Below are 14,660 nucleotides of genomic sequence, written 5' to 3' on the forward strand. Positions count from 1 at the left end.
AAATTATATTTCTGCCACAATAAGGGACTACATACTTTTTTTGTGAATTGCTAGCATTAAGGGTCTGTCATTTGGGTGAAGATGCACCAAGACTGGTGTTCCTACTAAGTCCTGAGGTAGGTATCCCAGCAGAGGTACTGCTCTGGGGAAAGAAAAACAGAGAAAAAATAATGAAAATCAAGTGGAATAAAGGTATATTTCATCTTTAAAATACTTCAAGTTTTCTTTGCTGTTTTTCCTACAAAGAGAACAAGTTACTTTAAGTTTAAATATGATGAAAAAGCAATGCCAACTTAATAACAATAATATTCTTTCAACAAGGGGAATTTTGCTTGTTTGTGGAGTGGTGGTCAGACCAAGTCAAGAAGTCTCCTCCAGCAGTTCTGTGTGTTCTTTGCTTCCTAACTTTAGAGGATAAATACTTACCCTAATTTTAAAAGAGCATTAATAAAGTTTAATCTTGTAAAACTCTCATGAAGGTAAATAGTACCCCAATCCCTCAGCTGTGAGCCAAGGCTAAGGATCACAGGATTACAAGGGCTGAACTAGCAACAGGGCAGTTGAGTAGGACTCAAGACAACTTTCTCACAGGCAGGTTAAGAGTTCAACCTCAAGGAGCTGCAAGGAAACAAGCTTATTAACTAGAGAATTAAAAGCAATGTTGACGAAATCCTGTACATTGCCAGTGAGCACTTCTAGTGATGTGAATGACTAATTATTTCATGTGATGAAATAATTTTTATTGATCACTTCAAGCATTCGTATTAAGGAGAAAGAGTGAAAGTTCAAAAATGTCACCTCGCACCTTACCCTGAAGGTTAATAAGCTTTGGGAAAAAAAAAAAAGGCATTAAGTCAATATTACTCAGTAATGTTTAAGTTGCCAGATGCTAACAAGTCATCTTGTAAACTCAACACGCTGTACACCTTCCTCCCACAGCCCTGTTCTCTGACAAAGGTCCAGGGTAGGAAGACATTCAGGGATCTGAATAGCTTTAATGGAAAAATCAGCAACAGTGCACCACAGACAAGGCGTTTGTGTCAGGTAAGAACTCAAAAGCATTATGCAACATATGCCTTCAACACTGCACTTCCAGTACCCCACTGGAATGACATCAGTTCCCCATAACAGCAAACATACCCTTCTGGTAAAGAGGCTGAGATATTCAGGGGAAAATGAGGATAGCAACTAATGCCTTAGTATTGAAGCAATTAGTTAAATAACGAGTCTTGGAAGCTTGCAGATGAACTAAAGCAACAGAGCTGAAACTGGCCTGAAACTCATACCAAATCACATCATTGTGACACATTGACATTTAAAAGTGCTGCCAAGTTCAAAGCACATGAGAAAAGCTGTGCCACCAGAGGACTTTAAAATACCAGTCAACTCCAAATGACTTCATCAAGTAACAGTTAGAAGTTTTTGTTCGGTGCTATTCCTGTTCTTTACCACCTGCTTTATGGAAACCTGGCAAACATTATGCTTGTTTGTGCTGTGACAGAACACCGACCCTAAAGGAGATCAGATTTTATCCAACTGTTACTTATTAACCAAATTATAAAGGAAGATGCAAATTCAATCACTTCTATGCAAAAAAAAAAAAAAAAATCCCCTCTGTGTTTTTATACTGATACGAAGATCACTGGAAAAGTGGGGGATCTAGAATGTGAGACTGAGCTGGGCTTGCTTGTTCTGATGAAAAGGAGACTAAGGGATGATCCAGGAGCTTCCCACAACTGCTGGAAAGAGGAGTTACAAAAACAGAGTTAAATTTTCTTGGTGGTTGCCAGACAATAAAATGGGCAATGGTCCCAGACTGCAGTCTGGAAAGCTTATGCTGGATGTCAGGAAAAGTTTTTTAACAGAGCAGTGCAACACAGGAACAGTTTCCCATAGAGATTGTGTAATTTCTGCCCCTGAAGGTTTTCAGGCGTTACTGAGACAAGGTTACAGATGACATAACCTAGAATGGGGCAAAGGTTTCCTTTCAAGCAAAAGGAATGAAGACCTCCAGCAGTCCCTTCCAACCAGCCTTTCTGTGATCACATAATGCTGTATGTGAGAATCATGGCTTAGCATCATTATGCTTCCTCAGAGTGAATAACACATTCAGAGTTTAAGTTAATAAACTCATCTAATGAATGCAAACGTACGTGCAGCACAAGAATGCCTGATGAGGAGAGGCAGCAAGTTTAGTTTGTGTTTTACAGAATGACATTTAAAGTGTCAAAACAACATGAATAACAAGGCTCTTTATATTGTAAGCTATATACAAAACTGCATTAAATTAACTTTGGAAGATTGTTGTGAACTACATAGAACTCCTTACACCCATTATACACATCGAGTATGAAATACATTTCAAAGACAAGTATATCTAGGAATGACCCATTTAATTTCAGGAAAATATTAATTTTTACTTAACATGTTCTGTTAACATCCACTTGCAGGGATCTGATTTGATTTGTTCGGACAAATGAACGTTTTTCCAATCCGTGAACATGTACTGATTACAGAAATCAACTTTATTTTATGCAAGTCAGGCAACAGTTTCAGTGTTATATTATGAACAATCCGAGTCAACGGCAGGTGTTCAGTTGCACATTTTTAAATATTACACACAACTTTCTCTTAAGAATCTGTTGCTTTGTGTATTATACTGAACCCTGGAGAGCTTAACTGCATATGCATATCTTGGTAAACATTTATCTGGCTGCCAGTGCTCTCAGGAGCTAAATAATTAAAAGCAAAATGAAACACACAAATCAGAAGAACAGAAATAAGTGACGTAAAGTACTACTATCAGACCAAGATGTAATCAACCTTGACTGGAAGTGTTAAAAAATGGCATTTGAGAGCAAGTGGCAACACCAGACTAAAAGGAAAGAAGCTTCCATAGTAGTCACAGGGAAGGGATTTGCTGCACTTGCTCCACTCAATCCAAGAATAAGAGCCAAGTTCTCCATTCAGCTACCTTGTGCTTTCTTTGAAGTGACTACTGGAAATCAATGAGCTGGGGATCCACGGAGGAAGGGAAACTTTGCACCGTGCCATCAGGCTATCTGGAAATTTAAACCCACACTGCAAAGTTGCAGTTGGCTTGGAGCTTGTGTGGGAAAGAGGGAGAGAAAAAAATCCATGAAGAGGACAGAAGTACAGTGGACTAAGTAGCTCTTTTGTCAACTTAAGCTGTTTGGAGAGACTGTATAGATCATACCATGGAAAAAAAAAATTGTCAGCATTCCATTGTTTTCTATCCTACAGAAACTCTCATACTTGGCCACAATGTCTGCAAAGTTAGCCAAAACCAGCTGTATCTGAAAGTCCAAACTTATCTTCACTGATTAGCCATTATCTTCTTCTATAGTAGCTAACTCCAATAGCTACCTTTTGCAATTCTTGTTTAATAAAACCCCCATGCACTGCACTAATACTGATGTGCCTGACCTTTCTACAGATAAACTGTCTCAAAAATCAAACAGTACTTTTCTTTACTTTGACTCCAGCTTAGTCAAACATCCCAATAACCTCCTTTCCCCCAGTCCCTCTCTCTCTCTTCTGCTGCATTTAAAGATTTTGCCAAGAATGGCATGTCTTCAGAAACAAGATTTCCAACCAAAAGATACCACAGAAACCCAAAATAGTCCATTATACTTGTACTCTGTCTGAAGACATCCTCCCCATCTTAACCTACAAAGAAACTTTTGGCATTCTTAGAATGCTTAAAAACAAGAGAAGGAGACAATCTCAGAAGTCAGATCTTACTATTACAGCTAACTTAGTTTTCCCTAAGCAGAAAAAAAAAATCAAAATAAGGTCCCACATATAGCACAAAAATCAGAAACTCTAAAGGAGTATCTTCTGTTCTTTTCATAGACTTCATGGTTCCATCACTTAGATATCCTTTGAAAGGGATATGGCCTCAAGTTACACAAGTAAGGGTTTAGACTGGATATTAGGAAACATTTCTTCATGGAAAGAGTTGTCAAGGCTGCCCAGTGAAGTGGTGGAGTTACCATCCCTGGAGGTATTTAAAAGATGTGCAGATGTGGTGTTTAGGGACGGTGTTTTAGTGGCAGACTTGATGAACTTACCCAACTTCAGTGATTCCATGAAATCTTGATTTATACCTTAGTATAAACTAAGTATAACCTTAGTCTCTGTATATACTTTAAGATCACAGGTGGCATATTTGTTTCTACTCTAGAATGTAAATACTTACTCTAATCAGCTCTCAAGATTGTCAAAGCAATGTGAAATCTTCAGCCAGTAGAATTTGAGCAGTTTTGTACACTTTTATTTTATAAAGATCTAATATTTCATTTAAAAAACACACCTCTAGTTGTACCTGGGCCAGTAGAAAGGGACGGCAGCACATTAGTTAGATCAAACTTGGAAAAAAAACCTCCCACACATAAAATTTTATGCAGGTCATAATTATCAGGAAAGGAAATTTTTCTGACCATTTGGTTCATTCATTGAATTTATGTCCAGATTTGTCCCAGAAGGAAGGAAAGTGGAAGAACAAGTTGTTTGTTAGCAGGCAAATAATTTTCCACTTAAATACCAGTGATAATGCATTAGTGAAAATAGGGGGATGTACTTTTCTTAGGTTAAACATTCTTCAGCAGCTGCGTAACTTTTTAACCCCATACAGACACCTTAAATCCTGTAAAGATACTGGATAGCTTGCTTATCTGTAAATTAAAGAATATTTTTTGTAGGTTACCTTTCATCTACATCCTGGAACAAACAGGTCGGTGTGTGCGTAGTTGTAAAAATTCTTTTGTCAGGAGGAATTCTGGGTGCTGGGAGAAAAATAAAAGCAGATTAACAAGTGGCATTTTTGCATATATAACACTTCAAGCTCCAAGTCCAATACTCCATGCAAGAGCACACAAAGAAGCAGCTTGCTAACTCACAGCTGCTCAGCAAGGACAGAGAATAGAAACAATTATCTTTCACTGCAATAAAACTTGAACAGCTCTTGCTTTTAGGAAACCAAACTAGTCATTGTCCATTCAAAGGATTACCTTCATAACCAGAATGTACTTTTTCGGCGAGCAACACACAGCAAAGCTGGTCTTCTGCTATTTCTGGATCTTGCACTTTGATAAGGTAAGGAGTCATCCGAAACGGGTGATAGCAAATCTCATTTTCACGCTCCTTCCCCGCACTAATAATTAAACAGAGTTAATTATTTCAACAGATTAATCTTATGCTAAATAAAATTTTAATTTATCCATATTAGCTCCTAGAATAGCACCCAAGATCTTAACTTTATTATTTTTTTTTGGTATAAGAGAATCTAATTCCAGTGGCATCCTTTGCATACCAGTTGCAATAAAGAATATGTTGTTCTCTCCCCTGCCTGAAATAACAAGATGCACGACTGCATTAAATGGAAATTTGGTAGAAAAGAAAAACCCAACTTGTACAATAAAGTTATTTGTTGATCCAATAATCTTGATTTGTAACATTATACCCTTATGAGGGATGAATTTAGTTAATTTTTATGAAGTCCACTATATCTCCTCAGTTAACATAAAGGTCATCTTTTAATGAATATTTATTACAATTTAAAAAGAGTGAAGACAATACAATAATATTGTTGTTTACTTAACAAGAATGCAAAACACAGTAATGAAAATAACAACCAGTTACACAGTGGACAAAAAAAGTCAGCTGTGGTAACTTTATAACAGCACAGCTTTATAAAAGTAAAGCTTTTGAAACCAGTATTCGTTGGACAAAAAAATCTCCAATAACACCAGCAGTATTTCCACAGTCCATTCAACCCAACACTCAGGAGCAGTGGATTACCTCTAATTCATTTAAAGTTTACTCTAATAAGTATTTATTTACTCCAGAAGTATTATGTAATAGGATCCACTATTTTTGTTTTTGGAAATGGTGCCAGAAAGGCAATAAGCATTAAGAAATCAAATTGTAGAAGAAAGAACATGGAATAAGCTGCCAGTTTCTCCTAAATAAAACGAGCTGAAGAGGAGTGGGGGCAGGAAAAGAAGGAAGAAAAACAGAACCAAAGAACTGTGTCATCCTAGTAACTGTAAAGGAGACAAGTCAAGTTATCCTCAAGTATCTTTCTAGGGGACACTTGAGATAAATTGAAGATGAGACGTTATTTTCCTAGAAAGAGAGAGAGACTCTGCAGCAGGTGCTGGACACAACAGTTCTATTAACATGAAGTCAAGTCTTTCCATAGCAAGAGGAGATACTATATCAGCTTCTCTTATGGCCCAAAGGTCAATATTCACACTAATTAACTTCCAAGATGCAACGTCTCGAAATCGCTTTGCAGTTTTCTCTGTGGCTTCTAGAGTTAATCAACTGGAGGATGTGCAGATGGTTTTGCTTTATGATCACATTATGGAAAAGCATGAAATTCGGATACCGTATGGTTCTTATAAAAGTCAAATGTGTAATGCACAGTTTCACAGTACAACACTAAGCTTTAGGATACTGTCGTCTTACCTGATGCGACAGAAAAAGGATTTCTCCTCCATGCAATCCTGGGTGGAAGACTCTAGAAATTTTAAACATATTTCATAACAAGTTACAAATTACTCCAAGGTTATTATATTTAACACATAATTTTTTCTTTAAGTGATTGTGGTTGATTTTTTAAAAAACTTCACGTTCCCTGAAGTCTGCATATTTACTTGTCAAACAGTGGACTTCATAAGCAACTAAATCTGACCACCACTCAGATTCTGAGGCTGGTGTGTGAATCACAGCTGCTTCCTTATCAAGTCTTTTCCTAAACATATCTAAACAGCTCTCCAGTTTGAGCTGCTTACCCTTATCATTTTTTTTTACAGGACTTTATAGTGTTGACCAAAAATGTTTGATTATCTGGGACCCCGAAATCTGACCTTTTTCCTAGAAAGGCACTAGGACAGCTAGATCATCAAATCTACTTACTACCACCCCTCTGAAAAGAAAGCTTTTTTTCATGAAGGCTTCTTTTCACATTTCAAGCCTATTTCTCTCCTTTTCCAAAGTAGCCACTGACTGATTCTCAAGGAAAGCTCTGGCATTTCAAAGGCCTCTAGCACACAATACATTTGGATATTATATTCTACGGCAGCTGATACATGAGACAGTGTGCACAGTTCCACTTACTGCATTTTTTAATAAAACTGCACAAAAGGTTAAAAAAACCCAAACCAAACAAAACCCCAAAACCTGTATAACTGAGTGTCTGTAAACAGGACTACATGGTCAGCATTTACCACTGACCCTCTTTTGAGCCAGAATTTGGACAAGACACCTCACGAGGTCCCTTTTGACCTGCTTCACGTGTGCATTACTTAGTACACTTTTATTTCAGATTAAATATGGTTTGCACCCTGGCTTAACTTTACAGACTTACTATGCAATGGATTAGACTTTCATATATTTAGAGTAGACCTGAATTTCAAGTGTTTGGTTAAAGTAGTTGGCAGATATTTCTCAATTACTAACAGCTGTAGATACACTAGTAAAACAATCCTCCCACAAACAAATATCAAGTGCTCTGTAATCAAGGTGTCCAGTATTCAAATCACAACCATTTAAAAAGGAGGAGGCAGAGCACTGTCCCCCCTCATAGCTGAAGATGAGAAAGTGTGAAGAAAACAATAATTTGATTGCTAGTAAAAGTGGAAAGTAAACCCACTGTTCTGCACGAATTCTTACTTTGTTTTCATGAAAGGGGCATAAGAACCAATAAACAACGACATTTGGAAGACTTTCAAGCAACAGACAAGCCTTGCTGATTTATAAAAGCGTGTCATACACCTAGTATTGCTCAGACATGTTCTAATAATGCATCTGTGTTGCATCCTCAAAAAGTGATAGAGAAGGATGGGAGGATATTAAAAATCAGTTCGAGTATTTACATTTCCATGGCTGAAAGTAGGTTGGAGAAGTATCTGCTGTTGAGACCACTCACCAGCTCTGTTGCAAATATTCCATGATGGTAATCTGTATGGGGTGGTAGAAGTATAGAACACACTGACATCCTGAGGTGCCAAGAACTCCACAAATTTGGCATTTCTAAAATAACCCCTCTTACAGCGGAGAATAGAAGCAGCTTGATCAGAGATGTACAAAATTTTTCCAGTAATCAAAGAAACAGCTACAGCAAACATATCCTAAGAACAAAAATCTCAAGTTATTTAGACAGTTTGAAACATTCCTCAATACAGTATTTTATACACACACACACACACACACACATTTAAGACACAAAAACATTAATAAATTCAAAATAAAAATTAAGGAAATTGTTGAACCACATCTGTAATGAAATAATGTTAATCTACTTTTCAAGTAGACACACACAGAACGCTTTCCAACTGTGCAATAATACACTGCTATTTACCAGGTTACAAGACCTAAATATCATGGTCTAAAATTTTATGACACAGAACGAATTTACAAATGAAGAATTAATGAGCTTCCAGCTATATAGCTGCACATTTTCCCTGTGCTTGTTACAGGCATGGTTTACATTTATGAAGCTCAGTTGTTTGTGAAAGACTGTTTATGTGAGCTGGTCCATCCACTGCAAAATGAAAGAAGTGCTCTAGAGCACTTGGTAAAGTATGAGTGTGCAGGTGGAAAAAATGTCCCACGCACTCCATTTGTATTGTTCCATATTGTTTCTCTTCTTGACATAGAGGAGCTTCCTGCGTCATAACCTCTACTGCTCCATCCACCAACGCTGTACACAAACTTGAGAGCTGTCATCAGAACACCAGTTTCACAAACTCAGATGCTCCAGTTTAAATGAACAATGTTTATGAATCTGGCTGAATTTCTCAGTTGTGCTGTACACTTCCTATTTATTTTCCCCTGTGGGGAGCCTTTACTATTCATAGATACAACAAAACCCACCTACTCCAAGCTACAGAAAATCCCTCATCATGCCCTTGTTGTACAGATTTCAGAATTTCATACTTTCAGGCAGAGGTTTCAGTTTAAAAAGAAAAAAAATGGTGGAAGGTTGTCTAATAAGTTTAGATACAATTATTTTTTGAAGACTCTGTAACTTACCTATAAAATACTAGTATTATGGAAATAAATAATAATTTAAAAAAATCATTCAGACTATCATTTTATTGTTAAAACTACACTGATCATCATAGCTGAATACAGTTGCACCAGATCCCACAGCAAGCCTGTATCTGTTGCAAAAACCAGACAAACACCACAGAAAAGGACACAACACACCATGATTCCAACACTTTCATCACTCTCCAGTCACACCAACACAAAGAACTGGTGAAACATCAAACAACCCCTAGTTATAAGAATAAGCTGAAGTAATTCACTGTGTTCCTTGACTAAAATTTGGAAAGAGTTACTTTCCAACAGGTGTTCTCAAATGAAAGCTAATGATGTCTCACAGCACATTATCACCTGGATATTGAGATGTGTCACACCACCACCTCCAGGCAACGGCTCAGAGTTTCTAAATCAACATCCCCCAGAAGGCAAAAGCCACCTTCAGCAAGTTGACCTAGCTACCAACTCTTACCATGTAAAAAAAAGGAATGCCTGAGAACTGCAATTGAAGAAAACATTTTCAATCCACGCTGTGGACTTGGGTCACCATACTCACCGCATTTTTCATGATGTATTCTGAGGTTATAGTCTCAACCTCTTCCACTGTGTAGGATGACACATTGAGACCAGCAGGCTGGGATTCATTAATCATCAACAATTGGTAATATTCCTCATTGGCTACAGAGAACAACAAACAACTTATATTCAGAATTATCAAAAAACACTCAGCCTGGAAGCAGTAAATGGCCAAAATATTTTTTGAAATAAACACAGAATGAGTAGTTGGGAAATTGAGGTACTATTCCAATTACAGCTTTTTCCTTGATAGAGCTTCCTCATCAGTAACCCAAACAAATTTATGTATCTTAATATACCTGTGTAAGAATGATCACATATTTTGGTCTATTTGACAGTTCAAACAGTACAAAATTGTAAATTGTTTTAAAATTAGTTTTCTAACTCAACAAAACATCAGTTGAATATCAAGCATCTAGAGACCTACTTTAAGTCCCAAAGGAACAAAAGATAACAGAGCCAACAAACAGGAACACCATGAGAACATCTGTTTAGACAGGTTTTCAGACATAATGCAATTTCCTGTGTAAAGACAAGTTTATTTAAATTCCTATTTTAAAGTTTCATTTTATCCAGATTGGCATTATCTAGGCAGTATCATACTTGATTACCTTTAACTTGTTTTATGCTTTTTAGGGCATATTTCAACGTTGTTAGGATACTAGATTTGCCTTTGATTCTCTTCTCAGAAGGAAGATGAGCTTTCAGCTCTTGTAATGTTTTCAGCAATTCCTTCTGTGTTTTGGCTTTAGTGGACTGCTCACTACTGTAAGATTAAAAACAAAAAATAAAACATCACTTCAATGGTTGAAGCAACATAACATCCTCTTGGAAGCCCAAACTTACTCTGACACTTGTCATATACATAAATTTGTAACACTAGCCTCATTAACTTTTCCAGTACTCAGTATCAGCTTTCAGAACTTACAAAAATTCTTACATGACCTAGAATCATTTAAAATGACAGATTTACCACCACCTGGAATGTGATTGTAAAATGCACTCTGTATGTGCAACAGTACATATACCCAAGCACCAGAGAATTTCTTTTTTTTTTCCTTTGCCAGTCTCCCTCCTGCCTTTTTAGTAGTATTTTCCTTAGTTCTTTTCAAAATCAAATTCAGAAATGTTCATGGACTTCAAAGGAGAGAAGCAGGAGGTCCACTCAAGTCTTCACCTCCTGTTCGAGCAGGTTCTCTTAAGAGAGGTCCCTGAAAAGGGAATGGCAGTGGGAGAGCATCAAGTTAACAAAACAAATGGAGAAATCCTTTGAACAACCTATCCCAGTTAAGTATGGCATTACATTAAATAAGGTAAGGAAACTTGACTAAATATGTAAGGTGAAGAATCAGAGGAGGCTGGAGACAGAAGCTGCATTGACATTTCTCAGGTGCATGTTCAGAAGTGCTGCCTCAGTGTAGAAGGTCAAACAACAGAGATTATCAGTGCCGAGTTCAGGAAGTTATCACCTTCCTTTACAGTTCCTCTGTCTCTCCCCATTACTAAGAGGTGCTGACACAACCAAAAAGAAAGAGAAAAGGAGGTGAGGGAAGGGAGGGGCAGGATAAAGATAGGTGGCAGAGGGGTAGGAAAGAGTTAAAATGAAAAATCACCTTGTCTTTTGCATTGGAGTAGACTTCAAAAGCTAATCATTCACAATGATCAAGAGGATTATAGAGCTGTTCTGAAACATTCCTGAAAATAAATTCTTTTCCATCAAAGGGTAGGTTTTCTCTTCCCACCTGATGGTCATGGCTGGTCATCTCTAAGAAGTTACCCTATGCACTACTGCAGAAACAACAGACTTGACAACTGCCCTGCCCTGACTGAAGCGGTCAATAAAGTAACTTCAGCTTCCGAGTAATTTTCAAGAGGATTTCTGAACATTTTTCTGGGAATTTTTAAGAGTTTGAAAAAGCTAAATCAGTCACCTGACAAGTGTTGGGTGTATTTTACCAAAAATGCTTGGAAAGTGACAAAGCTGACTTGTACTAGAGAATACACATTGTTCTGGCTTACATCACAATGTACTATGAGGAATGTGGCATTCGATTCTTCAGCGGTCATTTTGTACCGGGAAATAATGGCAAGGGATCAGACAAAAGAGTACAGTACTCCCCTGGGAAACATTATGTTTGTGCTGTATATTAAAATCACATCTACAATGTGGCTTGACAGTTTGGACTGATGCAATCAAACAGGGCTTTGTTAACAGAAGAGCCCTCTATGCTGGCAGTAGGGAAAAAGAGAGAGGGAAAAGATTATGAAATAACTGAGCATACAGCTGGTTTGTACTCTCTGAGTCTGCTTCATGAGAGTGGTCAGACTCTTTTGCAAGAAAAGAAACCTTTCCAAATTAGCCCTCAGCAGCAGCGTATACAAAAGATGGGCCTCCTTGGAAAATAAGTTACACAACTCAGAAATGTTTTCCCAGAGATCAGTAGCATCAGGCACAGTAGGCAGCCACAGGGAAGGTGTGACTTTCAGAGGACAGAATAAGCAAGTTCTATAAAAAAAGGAGCTTTCCATTTTGTTTTTTGTTGACAGCAACCTGGAAAGGTACCTACAGATATTAAACTAGAATTGTTGGTTGGCGCTGATATTGAATCCAAACCCCAGTAGTCTGAATCTAAGATTAAGCATGCAGCTTATCAGACTACTTTAGTCTTCTCTTTAAAGACCATTCTCTAGATATATCTTCAGTCTCCCATTTTCAAAAGAAGATCAGATTTTGCTCTGTAACCCTTTAGCACTGTTCCTGCTGGATTTCTAATTATTTCTGAGCAAAGAAATATTACTGAAATTTAAAATAAAGAGACATCAGAAAAACTGTAATAAGTAACCCCTCCATCCTCCCAAAATCTTGCAGTGAAGAAAATGGAATTAATGGGAAAAGAAGACTAAGAAATGTCTTTGTTTCACTCTGTCTTTCATACTTAGCAATATGACCTCCAGATCACAATTTCCAACTGAAAACAGAGCATGGAACAAGATCTCCAGGTGCCTGCAAGGCAGACACAGAAAATAAGTTCCTCAAGCACCAAATGGTCCACAAGAGCAATTTTAATTTACCACTTTTCTGTGAACTGTATCAGGTGGAAACATGTCCAGGTAGGTGTGGAGAGAGGTCTTAATATCAGTATGCTACAGCCAGATATCCTCGATCTGCTCAGGGTCTGGTCTCCTGATCAGCTGACTTAAAAAAAACAACAAGTACAGTAGGGCACTCTGAAGTATCTAGATTTGAGCCTTCAGTGCTACCAGGGCCAGAAGCAGAGTTCATAGAGAGGCATTCCTGCAGTATGTTGGTTTATCCTTACACACTGGAGGCTTGAATCCCAGCAAATGGAACACGGGAGAGGTGCTGGACATCAGAACATAACCCAACTCCACAGGTGAATCCTGATGTTAATACACTACCAGGTTCAGACTAAATTCTGAAGAGCAGAGAATTTAGAGAAAAGCTACAAAAAAACCCACTAGAGCTGAAGCAATATTCAAAGGGATGCACAAAAAATAAAAATTAGAGAGTTAGCTACCAAGTAACATGACTTGAAAGGTTATCAAACAACTAGCATGGAACAGCAACAGAAAGCTCTAAAGCAATCAAGTAGTTAATAGGACATGCTACTGATTATGGACAGGATTTCTTGTGTAATCCTCCAGGTTTAGGCAAAACAAAACACCAAAATACAACACTATTCAGTTTTCAGCCTTTAGCATACATGCAAGTTACTGAAAAATACATGTCCATTAATTTACCTGCATCCACTGCTGGACTGATTGTGTTCAGAGTTGGCAATCATCAGACTAAATGCATTTGAGCTTGAACTAGAATTAGGAAAGATTGAAAAAGATTAATATTAGTAAACCTAACAAAAAACTTTTAGTTCATTTTAGCTTTATATTTTCCTATTAATTACTGGCTATCTAGGAAAAAAAACAAAACAAACCCCAAACTTTAAAAGCTTCTGCATGGTACAAAAAAATGGAAACTGTGGCTGTTAAACACTTGTCTAAGAAACAAAGTAACTTTAGTTAGAAGGAACCAATAAGGATCACCAAGTTCAACTCCCTGGTCCTTGCAGGACTACTAAGAAGGTGGTTCTTCCTTCAGCTTTGCTCTGTACAGTAAGCTATTATTTTAATGTTTAAAATAGCACGGTTGCATCCTAATACATAAGAATAAACTGACAGTTTTTGATACAAAATTATAGAAGTTGGTTTACTAGAAAAATATAAATAAAGGCCAATTAAACACACAATGATGAGAAGAAAGATGAAAATGAAGGTGGCCATGCAGAACACCAGAGACCTTTTCTTTATGAATAAATATCTATTATACAATTTACACCACATGAGAGTACAATTTAACTAGAACACTCAGCTTCAATTTCAAGATACATTTTATACCTTAGTTATTATTCAGAAATTATATTCAAATGCAAAAAGTCACTGGTGTGAAATGTATTTTATGATTAGCTACCACCTTTTATGACAGTCTGAAGATTCCATGAGCATTGCTGAATCTTTCCCATTTTCATCAGATTCATGGCCATGGGAATCATGCCCGCTTGAATAGTTTTCATTTGTGTCATTTCCACTGAAGTCGTTTCCACTGGAGTCATTTCCACTGGAGCCACTGCTCATTTCAATATCTTCCTGAAGAACTCCACGAGAGTGTTCAGGCTTTGTCTGAATTTCTGCATCTTCAGCAATCATCTGGCTATGGTTATTTGCGAGTCCAGGATAATCACTCATTTTCCGTTGCTCTTTTAAAAAGAATGACAGAGAAATGCTTTCGCTGATCCCAGGCTGCTGCTCAGGGTTCTGCTCCTCAGTGCTGGAGTAGAAGCCCCTGAACTTGATAGAGTCCGTGGGACAGTCATTAGAAACACTGCCAAGATCAAGAGCAAATCAAGCCATACTCAGAATTTTCTCTCTGTGCAAACTTTGTTTGGAAGTACAGATGCACAAATCTGAGGAGGAAGGGAAGGAAGAAAAAAAAT

General features: G+C 37.5%; 1 protein-coding gene across 8 annotated transcripts in view; it reads right to left on the bottom strand.

Annotated features, from left to right (window-relative positions):
- The window catches only part of PER2 (period circadian clock 2), a 46,091-nt gene that overhangs the window by 14,579 nt on the left and 16,852 nt on the right, over positions 1-14,660 (bottom strand). For all 8 annotated transcript variants that reach the window (XM_017825565.1, XM_017825564.1, XM_017825561.1 and 5 more), the window contains 9 exons: positions 14,141-14,630; positions 13,414-13,482; positions 10,263-10,417; positions 9,632-9,753; positions 7,958-8,159; positions 6,496-6,547; positions 5,034-5,176; positions 4,730-4,808; positions 36-142 (listed from right to left, as the gene is read on the bottom strand). In XM_017825565.1, the coding sequence (XP_017681054.1) occupies positions 36-142; positions 4,730-4,808; positions 5,034-5,176; positions 6,496-6,547; positions 7,958-8,159; positions 9,632-9,753; positions 10,263-10,417; positions 13,414-13,482; positions 14,141-14,412 (1,201 nt within the window). In that variant the 5' untranslated portion in view covers positions 14,413-14,630. The remainder of the gene's footprint in view (positions 1-35; positions 143-4,729; positions 4,809-5,033; positions 5,177-6,495; positions 6,548-7,957; positions 8,160-9,631; positions 9,754-10,262; positions 10,418-13,413; positions 13,483-14,140; positions 14,631-14,660) is intronic.

The sequence above is a fragment of the Lepidothrix coronata genome, unplaced genomic scaffold, assembly GCF_001604755.1.
Source record: "Lepidothrix coronata isolate B3197 unplaced genomic scaffold, Lepidothrix_coronata-1.0 Scaffold120, whole genome shotgun sequence".
NCBI lineage: Eukaryota > Metazoa > Chordata > Aves > Passeriformes > Pipridae > Lepidothrix > Lepidothrix coronata.